At 37.4% G+C, this 21,184-nt stretch overlaps 1 protein-coding gene across 2 annotated transcripts in view; it reads right to left on the bottom strand.

Annotated features, from left to right (window-relative positions):
* Positions 1 to 4,544: 4,544 nt before the first annotated feature.
* The window catches only part of Tnpo-SR (transportin 3), a 33,271-nt gene continuing 16,631 nt past the window's right edge, over positions 4,545 to 21,184 (bottom strand). For both annotated transcript variants that reach the window (XM_022068677.2, XM_022068678.2), the window contains exons 9-18: positions 20,482 to 20,621; positions 19,561 to 19,752; positions 18,611 to 18,711; positions 16,262 to 16,396; positions 14,922 to 15,062; positions 13,484 to 13,695; positions 8,514 to 8,670; positions 6,623 to 6,790; positions 6,205 to 6,317; positions 4,545 to 5,198 (exon numbers count right to left, since the gene is read on the bottom strand). In XM_022068677.2, coding sequence (XP_021924369.1) covers positions 5,138 to 5,198; positions 6,205 to 6,317; positions 6,623 to 6,790; positions 8,514 to 8,670; positions 13,484 to 13,695; positions 14,922 to 15,062; positions 16,262 to 16,396; positions 18,611 to 18,711; positions 19,561 to 19,752; positions 20,482 to 20,621 — 1,420 coding nt within the window. In that variant the 3' untranslated portion in view covers positions 4,545 to 5,137. The remainder of the gene's footprint in view (positions 5,199 to 6,204; positions 6,318 to 6,622; positions 6,791 to 8,513; positions 8,671 to 13,483; positions 13,696 to 14,921; positions 15,063 to 16,261; positions 16,397 to 18,610; positions 18,712 to 19,560; positions 19,753 to 20,481; positions 20,622 to 21,184) is intronic.

Raw genomic sequence — 21,184 nt, 5'->3', positions numbered from 1 at the left:
AAGTGTATCGTAGTTACAGTAAATTACTTTTTCTAAATTGTCTTTGACTGAAAAAAGTTATGTAAAAAATCACGCCCGCCGTCTTCCGGACTTACAAATAGTTAAAACATCGTCGAGCACGTAAGGGTTTTCTCCTGATGTAAATTTACTCTTCATTTATTTATATTGTTATGTGTTGAAAAACTATTCTGGGTGTTCCCCCTGCGCAGCACTACCATTGCTCAGACTCACGAGCCGCCACTGCAATCAACTAGCCTCTTAAATGAACTCGTACGTCTCTGGGTGTCACAAAAACGGTCTTTAGAGTCGGATATTGCCTAGTTTCGACATGCACTAGGGTCCGGCAAAATCTAACAATGTTATGCGTTCATAGTTACAAATTTAATTTTTGGCGTTTTCAGAGCGTGAAAAGCAGGAATCTGTAATTTCGTTTACGAGTGTCCTGCGAATTTCTAGGGATTCGGGAGATGTTCCTATCAGCTTAGATATTCGTGAAGCCAGTAAACGAGTTGATATCGAATACTCTATATTGGCTGAGATAGTTGTTTGAAGATGTCATATCATGTAAATATTGTATTCGCGAAACATGGTTACATCAGAGTTTTAGAACTGTTTAGTATCTCGCACGTTATATACATTCACAAATGACTGTAATTGTCAAATATATTTGTTAACTTTTAGGGCATATTTAACACTCCTAAATCCACGGGCCGATATATCGGCGCTAGCAGTAAGCTAAAACAGCGCGCCGATATATCGGCGTCGGCTAATTCTGGTGGCATTACACATATGGCTCCCAGATGGCAGTACATGGCTGCAAATAGTAGTTTAAACGACGTTTAATTCATATTTTCCTCAAGAGATAACTTCTAAAAGTTAAAAACATGCTCGTGGTTCTCGGTTTAATTATGCTAAGATAAGTGGTTAACTTCGTAATTTTGTTTTTATTATAAAGTTTATGTAGTACTTATAGTTTTCTTTGTTTTTCTGTATTGTGATATATATTAGTTAATTTATTGTAAATTTTTCACCTAGTCAATAGCTTGTTCCAGGTCAAAAAGGTACGTTTACATTGTTTTACAAAAACTTTTGTAGTCAGGACCGGATAACAATATAGACACTAAAAATATCAAATTACAGGGAGCCCTCGATTTGCGCCGGTTCAATTTGCGCCGATTCAGAATAACGCCGATTTTAAAACCAGCAAGTCAAAAAGTGAAAAAACAAAAATTTACTATTATTTATAACGTTTTACACTGTAACTCATACTGATTCTTATACTAAATCGTAATTCTTCCATCGCTGATTTTGAATAAAAATTATAAATACAGTCATCTCTGCAATTACGTATGTTTCGTTAATGCGAATTTGCTCCAATGAGATCGATGAATCGGTAAAAGCTGTTTGTGAAATGCAAACTTTTCCATATGCGAGTTTGCTCTTATGAAATTTCATTCTTTAAACTTTCAAAGGACTAATTTAGTTTCTGCGGAGGTACCGGGGTTATTTTTACTACGCTATTTTCTATAGGTCGGCGTCTTACATGAATGCAACTATCGCATAACAGCAGAGATGACTGTACACATCAGTCACATGAAAGAATCGCAGTCAATGGCGGGGACCAAAGAATTGTCGATTGTAAGTGTATAAAATATATTTTTTAAATTCCCTTTATTTTATTTACGTTATTTCAGAGCTTTAAATGTAATGCCATTATATTACTCGTCAAAGTTTGGATGCTGGGAACGCATGTCATTGACTTCCCATTGATTTACATTATAAGAGTTTTAATTTACGCCGGTTAGTCCAGGAACGCATCCCCGGCGTAAATCGAGGGCTACCTGTATACAGAAATAAATGGGGTTTTTTGCAGGTGAGTGATGAAGAAGGAAAACAAAAAAAACAATTGTTTTTACCTCCTGAAAATGAAATTTTTTAAAATATTAATTTTTCAAAAATGTTTTTGTTAACTATAACGTTATTTGAATTTTTTTCAAATCCGCATTATTTAGTGTAAATATGTGATTTTTGTCATTTTTTTTTATTTCTGCTTCTGAAGCTGTAAATATGTGAAAATTGGCCTGGGTGTTTAGCCCGCAACATTGAAAATAAGCTTTGGAACTAAAAGGGTTAATTTTTTTTGACCCCCGCCACAGCTTCATATAATATATTAGATTGTATGCCCCATTTGTATTCCTCAATCTAAGGAATTTCCTCAATTTAAGGAATGAAATTTAACTGCATTCACAAACTCTGGAACCCAGTTCAGTGTTCATGTTAACACACTGCAAAATTCATCATTGCTGCCAGTGAGTTTGAAGCCAGTAGAAATATGTGAGTTCTCTTCCTCCCTTGCTGACCACAAGACACTCCCTCCACATAGCCTGATGAGGCATTCTTTTGTGTCCGTACTTGTGAACCCATTCTAAACTTCCATGTCTGAATTTTTGGTTCTGGATTCTTTGTAGCTCTGAGGCCCAGAGATGTAGGTGCACTGATTAGTATTTGTGTAAAATGTTAATATGTTGTTAACAAGTCCACAGTCGTGCATGTTGGCACTAGGCTGCTGTTGGGAGTCATTCAACAAAAGCACTGCAGATGCTGATATATTCTTATCAGATTTGCCAACTGCATATTCTGTGTGTGTATAGCTTGGTTGTGTACTGAAGTGTACCTGATACACATACAGCAGAGAGATACTTAAATTATTGCTTAAGTTGTGGCCTCTCAGGTATGTGTTACTCTGAATCTTATTAACCTGCAAGATTGCCAAATCTGGTGTATTATCTTGGAATAATGGTAAGAGGATTGTTCTCAAAGTTGTATTCCTGAAAGCTTTTGACAGAGAGGATAGCTGCTGTTCTATGGGTTTCGGCACCTTAAATGATCTCAATGGACCTCATGTATAGCAATGCACCAGAGACATGGAACCTCAGTCCTACAGAGCAGGCTGACATTTCATTGAAATGAACAAAAATTAACTCAAAATGCTGATAGATGTAACTTTGAAGGTTTGAGGAAGATGATGGTAATGATACTGAGGGATTGCGAAAAACTACAGAAAAGCCCATTGAAGAAGAGAGATGATCTCAAATCAAAGCCTTTCTGATATACAAGGTGTCCCATTCAAACCTCCCCCATTTTAATCAATCATTACGAACAAATTATGATAAATTAAGGATTGTAATTAGCACTAGAAGGAAGAAAAACTCAAAGAATTTTATTTGCAACTACATAATGCAATGTAATGTAATTTTTTCTCTGATTAATAAGTAAAATGGCGACTCCACAGCAGCGTGGTATGTGGAATCAAAATCAATAATTTCAGTGCAAAGAAATTACCGACGAGTGTACGGAGGAGATGCTCCTGATGGGAAAACAATTAAGGTATGGTTCGAGAATTTTCTGGCGACTGGAAGTATTCTAAAACAATCTGGGGGAGCTCGTCGAAGTGTTTCTCAAGAGAAGGTGAAAGAAATCAGTGCGGGGTTTGAGAGAAGCCCGAGCAAATCAATTCGCCAAGCATCAAGACAATTCAATGTGCCACGATCAACAGTGCATCGAATGCTGCATAAGCGGTTTCGTTTATATCCTTACAAAGTGCAAATTGTTCAAGAATGTAAACCAGATGACAAGCCACGTTGACAGGAATTTGCTACCGAAATGCTGGATCATATCGACACGAACCCTCATTTTCTTGGAAACATCTTGTTTTCAGATGAGACCACATTTCATCTGTCTGGTATTGTCAATCGGCATAATGTACGGATCTGGGGAACGCAAAATCCGCACATCTACAGAGAACATGTCCGAGACAGCCCAAAATTGAACGTTTGGTGCGGCCTAATGGAGGAGAGGATTATCAGTCCGTTTTTCTTCGGAGAAGCTACAGTATCTGGCCCTGTATACCTTGACATGTTGGAACAGTTCCTGTATCCCCAGATAGCCGATCTGCAGCCAACATAATCTTCCAACAAGATGGAGCCCCGCCACATTGGAGTCTGGATGTTCAGAGGTCCCTCAATACCACCTTCCAAGATCGCTGGATTGGATGCGGTGGACCAATTTGGTGGCCACCACGTTCACCGGATCTCACTCCGCTGGATTTCTTCCTCTGGGGTTATGTGAAGGATCGTGTGTTCGTTACTCCAGTGAATGACCTACCAGATTTACGAACCTGCATTCGTGGTACGATTGCTACTGTAACAATGGGAATGTTGCAGAGAACGTGGCAAGAAATTGAATACCGAATAGATATTGTTCGTGCTACCAATGGTGCACATGTAGAGGTTTATTAGTGTGTGCCAAATAAAATTTTTGAGTTGTTCTTGCATTTTCTGTGGTTTCATTTTCCTACCATTCATACTTTCTGCTCTGCGATCTGATAAAATGTGGGAGGTTTGAATGGGACACCTTGTATATTACAGGTATACATTTACCATTCTTATATAAAGAATTAGATGTGTAACTAATACACAAAGAGGTTCTGAGTCACGAAAGGAGATAAAACATAATATTAAAAAAAAGATGTACAACACAATAAATTCGTTTCAGGACACTTGCGGTATAATTGATCCTGATTTAACAGAATATGAACTTGATCATTCTTATAATCACAAGAGTTTTTCTTTCAAGAGCATCAAGAATTTTACATCATATAACAAATAAAATTGAGTAGGGTCATTAAAGTCTTGAATTCTCAAATTCAAAATAATTTTCTAAAATCTGCAGGTACCATGTTGTCACACCCCTATTATGCCTGTTGTATAATAAATTGTATAACCTGAAGACCATCCCTTCATTTGTTTAAAGAAAGTAACATACATCTCAACTGCATCTGTTTTTGAATAAGAAAATCATCTCCAACTTTTATCATGAAATTGTAATATTAAGAAATATACAATGTGACATAATATTCTCTTTTCACTTATGACTTAATATATTAAGTCTGTGTCTTCTCTTATATTCTCACTTTTGGCTCAGAAAACACAAACATACACTCATCCATACACAATTATTCCACTATTTCACTATAGTGGATGTACACTGCTTTAGGTATATCTCTTATTACAACAATTTAAGAAGTCCCTCGAAAGTATTTCACGCCCCCTTCCTGCTTCCACACTATCTCTTCTAGTCAGCGGAATAAGCGAGCAAAGTCCCGCAGAGCATGTGTTACAGCTTTTGATCCTTCCGCTCTGAAACACGGTTTAACTTAATTAAAATGTAAATACCACAAAGTAAAACACAGGCATTCTATGACATGCTAGATAGGAGGCCTTCAAAAGTAACCACAGATAAATCTACAAATATGTTTATGTCTTGCCACCAAAATGCAGGACCGAATCATAAAAAAAAATCCAGTTAATGCTTATGAAAGTGTAGCATTCTTCATATATGTGGGAACGTCAGTACCAAATCAAAATACATTCACAATTAAATTAAGAGCACATTACATTCAGGGAATAGTAGCTACTATACAGTTCACAACCTTTACTTCCCTGTGTAAAAACATAAATATTAAAATATACAAATAATAATTTTACTGGTTTTACGTGGCTCTAAAACTTGGTCTCTCATCTTATGAGAACACAGATTAAGTCTGTTTGAGAACACATAGAAAGAAAACACATTGTTGAGGAAAATATTTAGACCTAAGAGGGAAGATGTAACATTATTCTGCAAAAATATGGTATATCACAGCAATATTCTTAAATTTAAAGATAATAATCCACATGCATAAACAATCCATTTCATCAGTCAGGATCAAAGCTGATCCAAGTGCATGAGGGGGAACAGGGATAGGCCAACTGACCAAACTGCTTAATGGCTATTCAGGTTGGGTTGAAAGAGAACCATTTGCAAACAAAGAAAATATTGCCAGACATCAACCTGGATCAACTTATTCACTAGACATATTCATTCTTACATGAAAAATCTCTGTAAAAATGAACATCAAGGTTAATGGGGTAAGACAAACCAAATAAATGCATTTAGAAAATAATAAAATGCCCCTTTCCTACACTGTTTTTACAATGGGCAGAAACCAGATTCATGCAATTTCCTGTTAAAAAACTATACAAGTAAAACTGTACACTGTAAATTTCTAAGGAAGTTTTTCTATCATTTATGCAGTCTTGCTGACATCTAAAACAGTACTTAATATTAACTTGAAAGTAAGGTTACTAACTTCAGAATACTTACCCTGTGAGTGCACAATGAAAGTCAGTCAGCTGTTTATGCGTTGCTGTAATAGTTCCACCCGAGTTTTGTGTGGGCAAAGCCTTCACAGCAAGTTCCAACCACTGACAAACAGCCTAAACAGTAAATAAAACTGATATTAACATTTCTACTTACTGAGCAAGTTGTAAAATTAGGAAGTCACTTTGCATTCTGTTCAGGTATAAACTACCCTCAATGAGAGATATGAGATGGTGGTATTTTGAGTTGATGCCATGTAGTCTTTCATATCGTTACCACCAAAATCTGTACACGCACAGGAATTTCACAGTTTTTCCTCAGAAACTACAGCAAAATGAAACTGTTACTTAGAAGAGATGACAGTTGCTTTTACAGTGTGTCCAGACAGCAGTAATGGCAAGTACAATGCCTATGTACTTACTACCCTGTCATGGAGCATCAATTCCATGATGACATCAGCTACTTCAGATAACATGTAGGAATGCAGACAGAATACACAAGCATGGATCAGATTGTTGACTAATGCTTGGCCATTATCTCTTACAATTCCTTTGACCAAAGTATTTCTCACTTCAAAATCTTCTTGATGCTGAAATGAACAATAAAAAAATATCAGTATACACTATATCCACCTAATGAAATATTAGTATTGTACTTTTTAATATAAGATGACATGTTTATTACTTTATCAACTTAATTCATAAATGATGGTACATTGTATCAGTACCTCACATTTTCCATGTCTCCTCAACAGAGATTTCGTGGTTCAGTAGAAAATAAAATGGACAAACACACAGATCTTCAAAATAAATTAAGTTATGGAAGTAACAGATAAGATGTCTCCTCTACTATTAAATTAGTATAAAAACAAAAGACTATCAATTTGGTATCTAGTAACAAAATTTGTTCTATTATATGATCCCCCCCCCCCCCACTGTGTTTAAAGTCAGGTATAACAGTAATGCAGGATGATTTAAGGTTACAACATTCATGAGCCAAAGAACACTGACTCCAAATGGCTTTATATCCAATGCATAATGGAAAGAAACAGAGGTGAGTCTAAATTCCATTCTGAATGTCATGGAAAACAGAAAAATTACTGTACTTTTAAGTCTTTAAAAAATATTAAAACCTTAACAAATTACCAGTCTTGAACGGATCTTCCTTTGTCCTCAGGTAAAAAATACGGGAGACCTACTTTGTTGGAACCAGCAGACTGAGATATTCTCAATCTGTAGACACAGTCATCATTTTAAGCATGCTGTTTTTTAAGATTTTTAAGACTTTCAACTACATAAAAATCTTATTCCAATGTATCTTCTTATTTTACGCACAGACGCCTCTCTCTCTTATATAAATTTGATACAGGTTTTGTGAAACAGTTTGGCAATTTGTATTCATGTAGCCTGTAGCACCATGTTTGGCACTAAGATTACCAGCATTACATTATAATACTTTCTCTGAAATATACAGATACAGGGCTGACCATGTATCCGTACAATTCAACTCAAGACCCACTGGATGTGTTTTGATTAAATATGTTGTGAACATTATGCCACTGGAGGCTACCCTCAACTCACACTTTTCACTTTCTACAATCAGCAATAACAACCATGTGGAAGCACAAACTTATGAGATGAGAGCAACATTAGATAACCTTAATCTTTTAAGGCCGAATGGTAATTATATGTTCCACCTGTTTTAATGTTCACAAAGTGTATTTATGGTTTTTTTGTCATTATTCTCAGAACAGATTGTTTTCTTTGAGGTATGGACGAAATTTTTAAATATTATCTACACAGGCTTCATATTCAAAGGTTTAATATAGTGTCAAGTAACGATTAGTTTATAACAGGTATAGAAACAAAGTCAAAGCCCTCTATTTAAAATAATGTTGTTCTTTCAATAATCTGTTTCCAATAAATGAATTAATCTGTAGCAAACACACATACATGCATTTTAATAATAGTAATAATGTTGGTAAGTACAAACATTAGATTAAAATTTGCTCCAGTTTCTTTTGTGAATAAGAAAATAACTAGGTAACTGTGTACAAACAAATCTTATACTGAAGAAAAATGCTTGGTTTTACATTGTCTGTGATCGATTGCAATGCTTATGTAAATATATTTATGGTAATGCTCACATGACACAAGTATGATATAGTACATTTCCTCATGCCAGCTAGAAGCATTCAGGATGCAAAGGTGCAAATAAATAATGCACAAACTCTGTATATTCCAGTATGGAGTACACCTTTCCATTATGATTATGAAGAGTGAAACAGATAGTTAAGGTGAAGCACTACAAACCTGATTATTTCTTCCAGAGTGTATAAGGTCATAAAAGAATTTCATTATAGACACATTTGCATCTCTGTGGTCCAGGGTACTTGCTAGCAGCGCACATTGGATAATGGAACTGAGAGCTGGACACTGCAGAAATGGAACAGGTGCTCTCTGTAAAAACCTGCAACAGTAATGCTGATGTTACTCTGTAAGACAATGATTACTGCATATATTTACTTACCATATTTACCCAACTACAAGAGAATCCAATTCTCCACAATGACAAATTTTTAGGTGGGAAAAAGTCAGTACCAGAATGCTACAGGTGATAACAAACTTGTGCATCCTCATTTGCTAGCTAAATCCCAAGCTCACACCAGCATCCCCTCAGGCTATGCCACCTATATTTGACATCACTTCTTTTAAAAGATGCACCAGGATAGTATCTTGACATTAGAAAAACATCAGAAAATCACCCTTGACCCCTCCGCCCAGCTTGAATACACATTGCCTTAATTTACTTGATTTGTATCTCAAATTATTGTTCTACCTTGTACACAATTATATGTAGCTAGTAATTAACTACATAAAGTAATTAAATTCAGTCAATTATGAACACACATTAATGGGTGCACAATGGAAGATGGATGACTGGGGTGCAAATTCAAATGATCCTCAAGCTGTCACTATGTGTATCCAAAGATAATCAAGATGATATTTCAAAACCTACTGTTCTGCTTCCAGTATTATTCTTTTTGGTTCAATAACAAAAGTAAAGACAATGAAAATGCATAACCATGTCTGATGGATGTTGTCTCATTTGAAAATGTGTACCAAAAGTACTGTCCACAGATCACGAGAAAAACCCTGCGGGGGGAAGTCGTTTCTGGTGCAGAGCGGGGGGAAAGTTACTTATCAGCTGGACTAGAGGGCTGCTATTGGTGGGAAGTGTGACACGCCAGAGAGTTATGCTACTACACACAGACTGAAAACATCCAGCAGTTGAGATTAGCGTGTATTTAGTGCGTCTGTACTGTGTTCTGTGGGTGTTGTGATAATATTCTATATTCAATCACAGGCGATTTAAAGATGTCGAGTGTATGTAAACAGGGGAAAACTATTCACAGGGAAGCGCGGTAAATAATATCCAGCGTAGTGAAGCTGTGTGATGAGGAAGCAAGAGGGAAAGAGCTAAAATTTCCCTTGACCCGTGCAACAGACAGCCAGATATGCGGGTGTATCTAAGGATTTAATTAAGAAGGTAAGGCAAGAGTCAAAAGATAGAGACGACAAGGGCACACTGTCACCTTTACACATGCCAGGGAAACACCGGCCTAGACCTACTGACATGTCAGTGATAAAGCGGACTGTGCAAGAATTTTGCGCAATACAGAAGAAAGTACCAAGCTGCCCCAAGCTACTGCCCATAATTAAACAAAAAATTGACTTTCCATGGGGTGTTGATTCTCTACGGAATATTTTACATAACTTAGGGTTTAAGTGGAAGAACTGTCTAAGTAAGCGCAAGATCCTGATGGAAAGGCCGGACATAGTAAACTGGCGAGGGAGGTATTTAGTGAATATTAAGACGCTTCGCAATGAAGGAAGACAAATATTCTACTTAGATGAAAGCTGGGTAGACAGCAATTTAACTTTCAAAAAGTGCTGGCAAAGTACGGAAGTTAAAGGGGTATGCTCTGATGGAAATGCTGGAAAAAGACTGATTATGGTTCACGCTGGATCGCGTGCTGGTTTCCTTCAAGGTGCGGGACTGATATATAAAGCTGGCTCGGCAAGTGGCAACTACCATGGTCAGATAAACAGTACAAATTTTGAAAAGTGGGTTAGAGAGAAAATGTTACAGAATTTGCCCCCCAGTTCAGTGGTAGTACAGTGAAACCTCTATCCATCGTTCCCGAAACTATCGTTTTCCCGGATGCATCGTCCGTTTTGTTCGGTCCCGAATACATCCCATATAAAATAATGTTACATTTTCCCGCTTCTATCGTTCCTCGAACTATCGTTTTATCGCATTGATCGTTCAAAAATCTTAGTCCCGGCCCACAATTTTCCCGCAATGATCGTTTCTGAGAATTTAAAATGCTGGGTTTTGAGATAAATTAATACCAAAAGACGCACAATGTTTTTGGAATCCGCAGTAGCGGTAACCTGTTATATCGCCCAACCAGCACATTCTTTTGGAATGAGGGGTCAGCGGTGCAGGGGTGATAGTTGGAGTGAATGGCAGTGCTCATTGTCAGAAATTTTACGATTTTAATTAGGGTGCACTCATATTTCGTTCCAGCGATGCCAGATGGCATGTGCAGTGTGAATTTCTTTACAAATGCTTTTATTATAAGTACAAAGGAAAGGCTGGCGGCACTTTTCATTCTTCTGGTTCATCTTGTTTCCAGCGGTTCAGGGTCTTCTACAGCTACGTTTCGTTGAGTTCTGCAGTAATAGTATTTCCATTCTTCCTGTTATTGTCCGCAAAGGGGGTTGGAGTGGTGAGGAAGAGGAAGACGACGAATGCAAGCCCGAAGCTTTGCCGAGTTTTGCCGAAGCACACGCTGCATTGGCGAAAGTGAAGTCGTTCTTTTATGCGCTTAATATTAGTGAACGTGACGAGGAGAACATTTTGAACGTGGAAAGGGCTCTGTTTGGTCTAAAACGTAAAGTTTCAACAAACCAGTTGTCCATTAAAGACTTTTTTGGTAAAAAGAAGTAACTTTGAAAGAGAAACATTGTTTTTTTTAAATTTTTAATGCTTTCCCGCACCTATCGTTTTCCCGCATTCATCGTTTTTATTTCCCACCCCCGCCGAAGACGATGCATCGAGGTTTCACTGTACTTGATAATGCTCCATACCACAGTGTACAAGCAGATAAAGCCCCATCAAAATATTCAGTTAAATCTGAAATGATCTCATGGTTACAGCGGCACAGTTTTCTGTGATCCAGCTATGAGAAAAGGCCAACTGTATGACCTAATACTGACAAGGAAACAAAAGAAAAAAATTTCAAAATTGATCAGTTACTAAACGCCCATGGTCACATTGTAGTTAGGTTGCCTCCATATATGTGTGACCTTAGTCCAATAGAACTAGCATGGTCTAAGGTAAAAAACTATGTTCGCAAGAACGTGACAGCAGATCTGTCTTTGAAGCAGCTGCTGGATTTAACAACAGAAGGGATTGCAATTGTGACTGCAAAGGATTGGGAAGGATACTGCCAACATGTGGAACAACTGGAACAACAATACTGGAAACGGGACAGAGTTGATGCTGACGTGATCGACTCAATAATTATTTCCAATCCAAATGACAGTAGCGATGATGAAGAGACTTCTTGTGAAGATGTTGAGTCTGAAGAAGCAACTGACTTTTCTGACTCCAAGCTCGCTCGGCCACTGTGAGGTAATTTTAAAGCTATACAAATTAGAACTTATGAAAGCCTTTTGTCTGTTGTTCCTTCAGTGGTTGTGGAATGAATGCTTTTAGGTTGGCTAGTAGCAGCTCGTCACTCACCGCAAATTCTTGTGCATGCGCGTATATCACATTCCTACCAGAGATTTTCTCGTGATCTGTGAACTGTACAGCCATTAATGACAATTAAGCAATGTGTAACTTCAGCTTTCAGGTGACAGACGTCTCAAATGTATGGTGTTAACTAACTTTTCACAAACACTGCACATCAACAATAGCTGTATAAATGAAAAATATATAGAATACTGGTAAAATACTGAATGACAGGCTCAGTGTTGGTCAAAAAAGAAAATACAGATACATCATCAATTGGTAATTGTCAGAGTCAAGTATGGTGAAGGCCTAGTCTCTGGCACCTCTAAGGTAGCTGAGAAGGTCTCATGTGGCTATCGTGAAGCTACCACAGACTGAGCAAATAAACAGTGGATTCTGAACTTGCTTTCAAGAAACAATTAACCTACACAAAAAAGTGATTCGATGGATAGAGAGACTTGGTTGTCAAATGACCCACCTACAGTGGATAGTTTCCGAGGAAGAAGAAAGTAATTCAAATTACACTCCCATCTCATTAGTGCCAAAATTCCAGTCAGCAGACAGTCAGTCTAGATGTGATGAGAAAAATTCTTGCCCCTGGAAAGAATCGAACCTTGGCCATTCAGACCATATCCAGTCAATTATCTGCCAAGCTATCTAATTCCACTGAGCAAAGTGTGCCTTTTCAGAGGCTAACAGTCATTCAGTTAAAAAGATTCCTGCCTTTTATGGAGTCTGAAGGTTCAATACAACATTCAGAAGAGACTGCTATTGAAGCCAATTTAACCCAGACCACATTGTATGAACCTAATTCTTTCTGTTATTCCCCCATCCGTGCCTAGGTCTCATATGTGGTCTATTCCAATTCTATTTCCAAACCAAAATTTTGTGTGCATGTCCCTCCAATCTCATCCTCCTTGATCTGATCACACTAATAATCTAATAATACCTGGTAAACAGTACAAATTATGAAGCACCTCGCCATAAAATGTTCTTCAACTCCCCTTTCTCAACTCCCCCCCCCCCCCCCAATATTCTCCTTGGTACCTTGCAAGTAAAAGTAAAGCTATCCTGCTATATGCCATGTAGGCACTTGGGGGCAGAGGTGTTACAGCTCCTGCTTATTCTTAACCTCAGCACTATACAGGGGCACTTTACCCCCCCAGGAAAGGACCCCAGTACCCATTAGATAGGAGGTTGGGTGGGCCCCAGAGCCAGTCTGGATGCAGAGGCTACAGGACATATCCTCTACTGCTGGCAGGTAACAAACCCCAGTTGTTCTGTCTGTAGTAAGTCACTATACTGACTGAACTACCCCAGTAAATTGGTAAATTGTACACCCTCAATCTGTGTTCTTCACTTAGAAAGACACTGAATCAAGAAACAAACATCTTTAAAGGACAAATATGCAAACTTCACACTTTCCAAAATTATAAATTACTATCTCTCTCCACCACACTTTTCCTATATATTTTACCTTGCACAAAGCCTAAAAAGGTCATCCACTGTATCAGGATGATTCTTCAGTCCATTTGCTTCTTGTAATATTATAAATGTGGGTACTAAAAATGCCTGTAACATGTCTAGTAGTCCCTGCACACAGCCAGGTTCAGTGGCATATTCATCTACAAGAATGCTCCCCAAGTACAGGAAACAGCTGTGTTGGTGCCTCTGATAAATACTCACAATCTGCAAGAAAAAGAACATTTTAGCTGTTACAGAGTGTGAAACATAAAACACTGAAGCCAAAGTCTAATGCTGACAAATATTTGCGTACATACCGTACTTTGCATGGCTGTGGCCTAAGTCATTACACCTATTTGAAATAAGTAAAGTTTCTTCCTCCTGTTATAATGATACAAATCTTGACTCATAAGTTTACTTAACCCTTTACATCCCAACCCCGAGTTAACTCAGAAGGCTAACATGGCTTCCGCTGTCCCAACCCCAAGTTAACTCGGAATTGAAATGTTGCGTCATGTCCCACTCTCATGTATATTCTGGAGACGTAGTTTGATAGTTTACCACTAGATGAAATTAATGACAATCGTTCTACGTACAGTAGACAATTCTATAGATCGCTGCACTTGAGATATCGATGTTTTTGTGTGATCATGATTTTTCTTGACAGCTGCCTGCTGTCTGTCAAAAAGGTTTCAAGTAGTAAAATTAGCATGACTGATGATGAGATTTTAGATGTTTTAGGTGACGATAATGTGTATTTTATGAAAATAGCGATTATGACTTTGCTATCGACGATATTGTCGAAAGCAATGACGAAAGTGATGATAGAGAAAGAGAAGAAAAGGAAGAAGACAACAATGACGAGGCTGCTCCAACTTACTTTAAAAAAAAAAACAAAATGAAGGTTACAGCCACAAAATGTAATTCCACGTACAATACGGGTGAATGACACGAATTTTGTGATACAGAAGCATGATATTGACCGATCCCAGTGAGTGATTAGAAACCTGGGTTGGGACATGCGCAAAGTGAGTTAAAACTCGGGAGTTAAAGGGTTAATAACTGCTGTTTCAACTCACATGTTATGTGGCGTTAAATAAGATAAGAAGACGGTAATGAATGGTGGGAAAGTAAGGATTTGGAAGGAAACAATCTTGACCTCTTCCAGCTTTCACCAAAGGAAAACCAAGGCAATTTTTTTCAGAGAAACCAGTAACCTAACAATCAAACAGGATACTTTGTAGATAGATGTCTAGAGCATTACCACTATACCAACTGAATCAGTATGTGATGAGATAATGGTAACTCTAAAAGTTGTTATTTAATCCTCCAAAATAGAAATTAGAACTGATGTATCATTTTTTCATATGGAAAGGAATGAAACATCTTATGGCATACAAACAATTATAAGACCTAGCCATACATATCAATTAATATATTGATATTAGTACCTGTTTAACAAGTGGCTCCAAAAGGTGAGCTGACTGTTTACCTACACACCGAACTGCAAATCGCAGACATCTGCAACATCGCTCCATCACTCGTCCATCGGCCTGATATTTGGTGCAAGCATTTGACAAAATGGGCCACATCTGCAAAACATTAAACATACAGAATGTTACAAACAATATATATATACACATCCAATGAATAAAATAAAGTTGGTCGTCTGTTAAGCGTAGACCACACTATGTTCCTCCAATAAACACAACACATGGAGATCAATAACAAGGTGAATATTCCATACTATAATGTTTATATATTTTATGGGACATATATGTACAGAAACAGCCATCATGACTACACACAAGTTTTATATTGTCATCGGTTCAGAGGAAATCTCTTAACTAGTTAATGTGGGTGTCACCGCTGCTCACGCTCTACTTTCTATCAGCTTTACAACAAGAACATTGCTCCATGGAGTTAGTTACTGGCTCAGAAAAAATTATTTCTATCCCCTAGCATATTACATTAAATACTTTAATAACATATTATAACAGTAGGTTGCCACAAGCTGATACAGACTCCTCCTCTCCACCCAACATTGTGGTAGCACCATATCTGACAAATCTGATGTCATGGAAGCAATGAAAAAGTTATTTAGAATGAGAAAATGACAGTAGTATTTTGTCATTGAAATCTTGTGTTACATTCATTACATATTTAATATCTAGTGTGTAATGGCAATCAGCACTTTTATGGGCTGCTCCAGTATTGTTGCTGACATCAAAATTCTAATAAAAAACCTGATTTGAGGCAACAAGCAACAGCTATTTTGCAGGTTCTTGGTGGTGATTGTAATGGGAGAGTTATATTTTAAAGTATATTAATTCCATTGTAATCCCAAAACAGAGATAAGAATGCACTCTTTAATAAATTATGCAGCTTGGCACTAATAATATTAAACTTACTGGTTACAAGCTTTAACCTTTCCCCTGACAAATATTAAGGAGGGGCCTGCACAGACTGCTTCACTGTGTTTACTGTAAACTGCATGGAGAATAATAATTCAAAATGCATAACATTTTTTATTTTTTAATAATAAAATGGCAGAACAAATGTATTACAAAGGAACTATTATATTAACAAAGAACTGAAGAAGAATGAAGCAGACAAAATATCTCATTAACATAACGAACAAAAATGTTACTTCAGGCTGAAGTAAAAAATTCTGCATGTACAGAAGTTTAATGAATACATATTGCAATACATACTGCAGCAAAGTAGTTATTAGTGCAGGGACTGTTACTTAGGAACAGCAGAATATGATATACAGTAGTATTTTGGTCACCTCTGTAATAACACTCTGGCAAGGATGAACTGCTCCATTCTCCACATGTGGCTTTGTATGCCTAAATATAGCTGCTAGTCTGTCTAACCATAGTGCAGGATCCAACTTGGTTCCTCTCTCAGTCTTCACATCATTCTAAGAAACACACAGAAGAAATATTGCTAAGCTGATAAAAATAGTGACTAAATGCAAAAAAGATGTTATACACAAATAAATGCCAAGAAACTGGGAATACTTTAATAAAACTGTCTTAGAAGAGATGAAGTAACAAAGCATTACAAAATATTACATAATAAGGAACATCATAATTTGAATTCATCCCCAAAGTTCATTATATTAAGGATGAAATGGGTAGTATACATGGAGAAAATTAGCTATGTGTATAAAACTAGGTTAGGAAACTTTATGACCATTTTTGAGACTTATACATGGATGGGAGAATATTAAATAGGTTTTGGAGAAAAATAGTGTGAAGGTATGTGAACTGCATTGAAATGGCTCTGGAAAGGATTTTCTTCAATACTGTGAAGAGCCTCAGGGTCCCACAAAGTATATTTCTTGACAAACTAAATAATGACAATATTTTCAAGAAGACCCCATGCCAAATAGCTTGTTAGTAAGTGAGGTAGCCAAAATTTTCTTCAAATTGTTTGCCAAAATTAATAGTGACAGTTTAACTGCTAGATGGCTCTGGCAGTCAAATCAGGATTGAGTATAAATTGTGCAGAGTCAGTGGGCTGGTCACTGTCAATCAGGAACGGTGTACTACTCTATAAGCAGCTCATCCGTCCCATAATGGATTACGCATGCCCGATCTGGAGGTCAGCTGCCCACAGCCACGTCCAGAAGCTGCAAGTTCTGCAATCCAAGTGTCTTCGCATTGTTACTAACGCGCCCTGGTACGTTGGTAACAGGCAAATACATGAGGATCTGAAGGTCCCTTTCTTTGCCGACCACATCAGAGCACTAACTGAGAGGTTTGACTCGAGGTTAGCTGGTGTGGGGAACCCCTTAGTTCGGCAACTCGGAAGACACTCGTGCCGAATGAGGGCTGCCAGAGTTCACCCAAGGGCAACCGAGGGCGACTGATGTTCAGCAGGCCAGCCGAAGCCATCCCCAAAAGACGGCCAAGTCAGCACAACGAGTGGTTAGACTACTCGGCTACCCTGACTGAGGTTTTCCGTGCTTTCCTCAGTTGTAAGGCGAATGCCAGGGTATAACTTAATAGGGGCACGGCCCGCCACCCTTCCCCCCGATCATGGAGGCCATCAGCTGAAGTGATCTTCCCCCCATGCCGCAGAGGCCTTCAGCCGAAACGGCCCCTCCCTCTCTGGGTTCATACCCCAGAGACCCAACCAACCAAATTCCTTCGACAACTTGCCTGACAGGATAACCTCCCATCAGCAGCAACAAATCCCAGTTTGAATGGTCGAGGCTCCCGCCACGACGAAACCCCGTTAGCGTTAGCAAAATTTCCGTTCTTATATTACGACCGTTTACCATTTCCAGCAATGCGTCTTGTGCGCAGGAATGGTTTCACCTAGGTAGGGACGATGCTTGCGCTTGCGCAGGCCTCTGCCCTCAGTTAGCTTCTTTGGTTGGTTGGTTGGTTGGCTGGTCACTCACTACTCATACATGCACACTTCAAGACCAAGAAACCTCCAACAAAGGAGACGGCAAAAACTCACAACCGGGTTGTAGAGCCAAGAAACAACAACAATGGTGACAGTATAGTCAAACATCAAAAAGCTGCGTGACATGCGAAGAGAGAAGTTATACAGTATTTCTTTCATGTCATGTCTCAAGAAAACATTAAAGTACACAAGACCTGCTTACCTAAGTAACTTAAATAAAGAGTTTTGGGCAACCTTATTGGTCCCATGAGCAAAAAATAATACACAAAAATATATAAATATTAAAAGTTTATGAAAACTATTTTTGGGGTATAAATATAAACACCATAAATAACACAAAAATTCAATTTTAAAGGGTTCTGATAATGGTGGATTACTCTTAAAATTATTCACTATCTGGACTTTTTCCATCATCCTTGTTTGAAATAAGAAACCACAGCATCTTGGAAACTGGTTCTGTTTCCGTCTTCAGGCACGAGGTACCTACTCAGATGGGTCCGTCAGATAGAGCTAGTCTCCATCACTAGACCAGAGTTGGACCAAACTGAGTAGGTACCTCTCACCAGAACACGGGAACAGAGCCAGTTTCTGAAACGTCATGGTTTCTCCTTGAAAACAAGGATGATGGAAAAAGTCCACATAGTGAATAATTTTAACAATACAAAAATTCTTTTATAAGGCAGAAAAGAAATTAAAGATAAGAGTTTTAACTCACCTCTACAAGCTGGCACAAAGGATTTATTTGAAACCAACAAATTTCTTTCATTGCACGCTGAATCTGATCTGGGGGCATTTGACCCAAAATGACAGAAACACCTGCAGCAAAGAAATAATGTCTCTTTACACTTTGAAAAGAAAATTAACATTCATATGAGAACTTGGAACAAAATAAAATAAATTCAGTTAAGGTAATAGCACATCTGAGGGAGATGTTGGTAACTTATATAAATCTATGAAGTCATAAACTTGGAAAATTATTGAAATTTATAATTTAAACCTACGTTAACCCTATCCATAAAGATTTAAAGAGATAGATGGATGTATATGAATCCCATACCAACAAAAGCAGGGTGTATGACAAGTCAGCCACAAGTCACACTCAGAAAATACAAACACAAATAAACACAGTTAAACAAAATTTCCTGGAACAAAATACAGAAATGGACTGAAGTGCATATACATTCACATTATTAAGAGTTGCTTATCAATTTTACATTGTATTCAGAGATAGTTAGAATTTCACTACACTAAATAATATGAATATCACATCAAATAATTTCCATATGAATAAAAATACATGCACATACAGTATATGCAACCTGCATAATCAGACATGTAATTACAATCAAATATATATATATATATATATATACACACACACACACAAACCGAAATATGGGAGGTTAACAGAGGATCTTACACAGCTCCAACCTAACAAGTTTTCTTATTAAATTTACAAACACACCACATACATTAATAAATGTCCTCATCAAATTCCAATGAACGTGATCATTCAAAATCACCATTAACTACCACCTCTGGCCAGCAACCAAAATTGGTCGGATCACGGTCATTGGCAACAGTGCTACCACAGACAAAAATGTCCCAGGAAAAATATGTTATAAGGAATCAAACTCACAGATGATATAACACTCCAATCCTTACCTTTTAAAAGTCCTATTGCTGCATCATTGGAGATACTGAATGTATCCAGAGATTGAATTATCTGCACAAGACCATTGAAATGAACCCCCATATGATTCCGACATGCACTGCAAATGCTCTGTAGAGAACCTGCAGCTGCAGATGCTTGATGGGGCTGTTGCAAGCAGTACAGCAAGAAATTCAAAATAGGTTCTGAAAATAAAACATTAACTTACAGGCAACACTATTTATCTTTTAATAAACATACAAGAACTTCTGTCTGAGAAGATAAAGAAAGTGAAAAATAACAGTCACTGATGTGACTATGCCAAGAATGCATACAGGAGGCATGGACATGAAGTTCCCCATATTTTAGAATACAATAAAACCTATTAATAATGGAACCTCATCATTTGTTTTGAAGTTTCTGTTTAACACTTTTATTTCTAGGTAAAATAATATATCAGTATTGCACAGTAAGCATCTCATCTACTTACCAACAAAATTACAAGCCAGAAATTTATGCTACACGTGTATTCTAATTTCTCAATACCAAACATTTTCAGTTTCATTTGTTTTTCACATTCTCAAGCAGTTCATTAAAGTATTCTGTGCATATTTTGTTGAGTGCTGGAATTAATGCTTTCCCATCTGTTACAGTAATTTCCATTCTCAGATAAATTCCAATAAGTGCAGCAGTGAAAAGAATTATGTAAACAGAAAATAATGAAGGTTGTGTCCTGTTAAATTCTTACTTTTCATCTACATTTTAACATATACCAGCTTTCATCTATTAAAAGTAAATTTATATTGGATTTCACTCTGTATTTTTGGGACTAGAGAAATGTTCTAATAAAGACAGGTTTCCATTTATTTCAGGTTCTATTTTAGACATATTTTATTGCACTTTAATTACATCAGCAAACATGTGACACAGTTTACCTAGTGACTGTGGATGCCGTTCTATCCACTCACACAATTCACCTAGCAGAAGCACTGATGTATGTCTCACAGCGACATGAGTATTTTCAGGCAAGCTGAGGATGGCTTCCACAACCTTTGGAACAACATCATTTTCTTCACTGGTAAAGAAAAAACCAATGCACTACTTATTTCAGCACCCATCTCTCCAACAACACTTAGAGACTAGAGGATATTACATGTCCCTAATTATAGGTCCTGGAATTGAGTGCCAAAGGTTTAAATTACAGCAGACAGATTAAAGGATGTGAGAGAAATATTACCATTTTTTGTGAATTTTTTATATGTAAAGCTACTTTTTCACACCTGATCCTACATGTGAATGTTACAGCAATATTCAGAAACAGTAATGAAGTAATCCATTTCACTTAATTTTGTTTCACTCCCAGGGCATTTATTGCTGCAAATCTTGACATTTCCGTCACAATTCTAGCATTCCTATGACACATACTATAAGTTTAGGCACATAAAAATGATTTCACCACTTCAACTATGGATATCTCATTATTTTTCTCTGATGGGAATTTGTTTTGCAGAACTGTATAGTGTTATCAGTATCCCTATTTTTTAGTCATAGATGGTAAACTTTGCCCATATTCAGATCAAGTCTATACATCTTGTACAGATAAGTGACGAACCAATTATCTGGCCTGAAAGATGCCCT

This window comes from Zootermopsis nevadensis, unplaced genomic scaffold, assembly GCF_977971745.1.
Source record: "Zootermopsis nevadensis isolate Lab colony 2312 unplaced genomic scaffold, Znev_1.0 Znev_ptg000020l, whole genome shotgun sequence".
Lineage (NCBI taxonomy): Eukaryota > Metazoa > Arthropoda > Insecta > Blattodea > Termopsidae > Zootermopsis > Zootermopsis nevadensis.
Note: the sequence above shows the minus strand (reverse complement) of the source record. Positions and strands in the feature narration are given on the sequence as shown.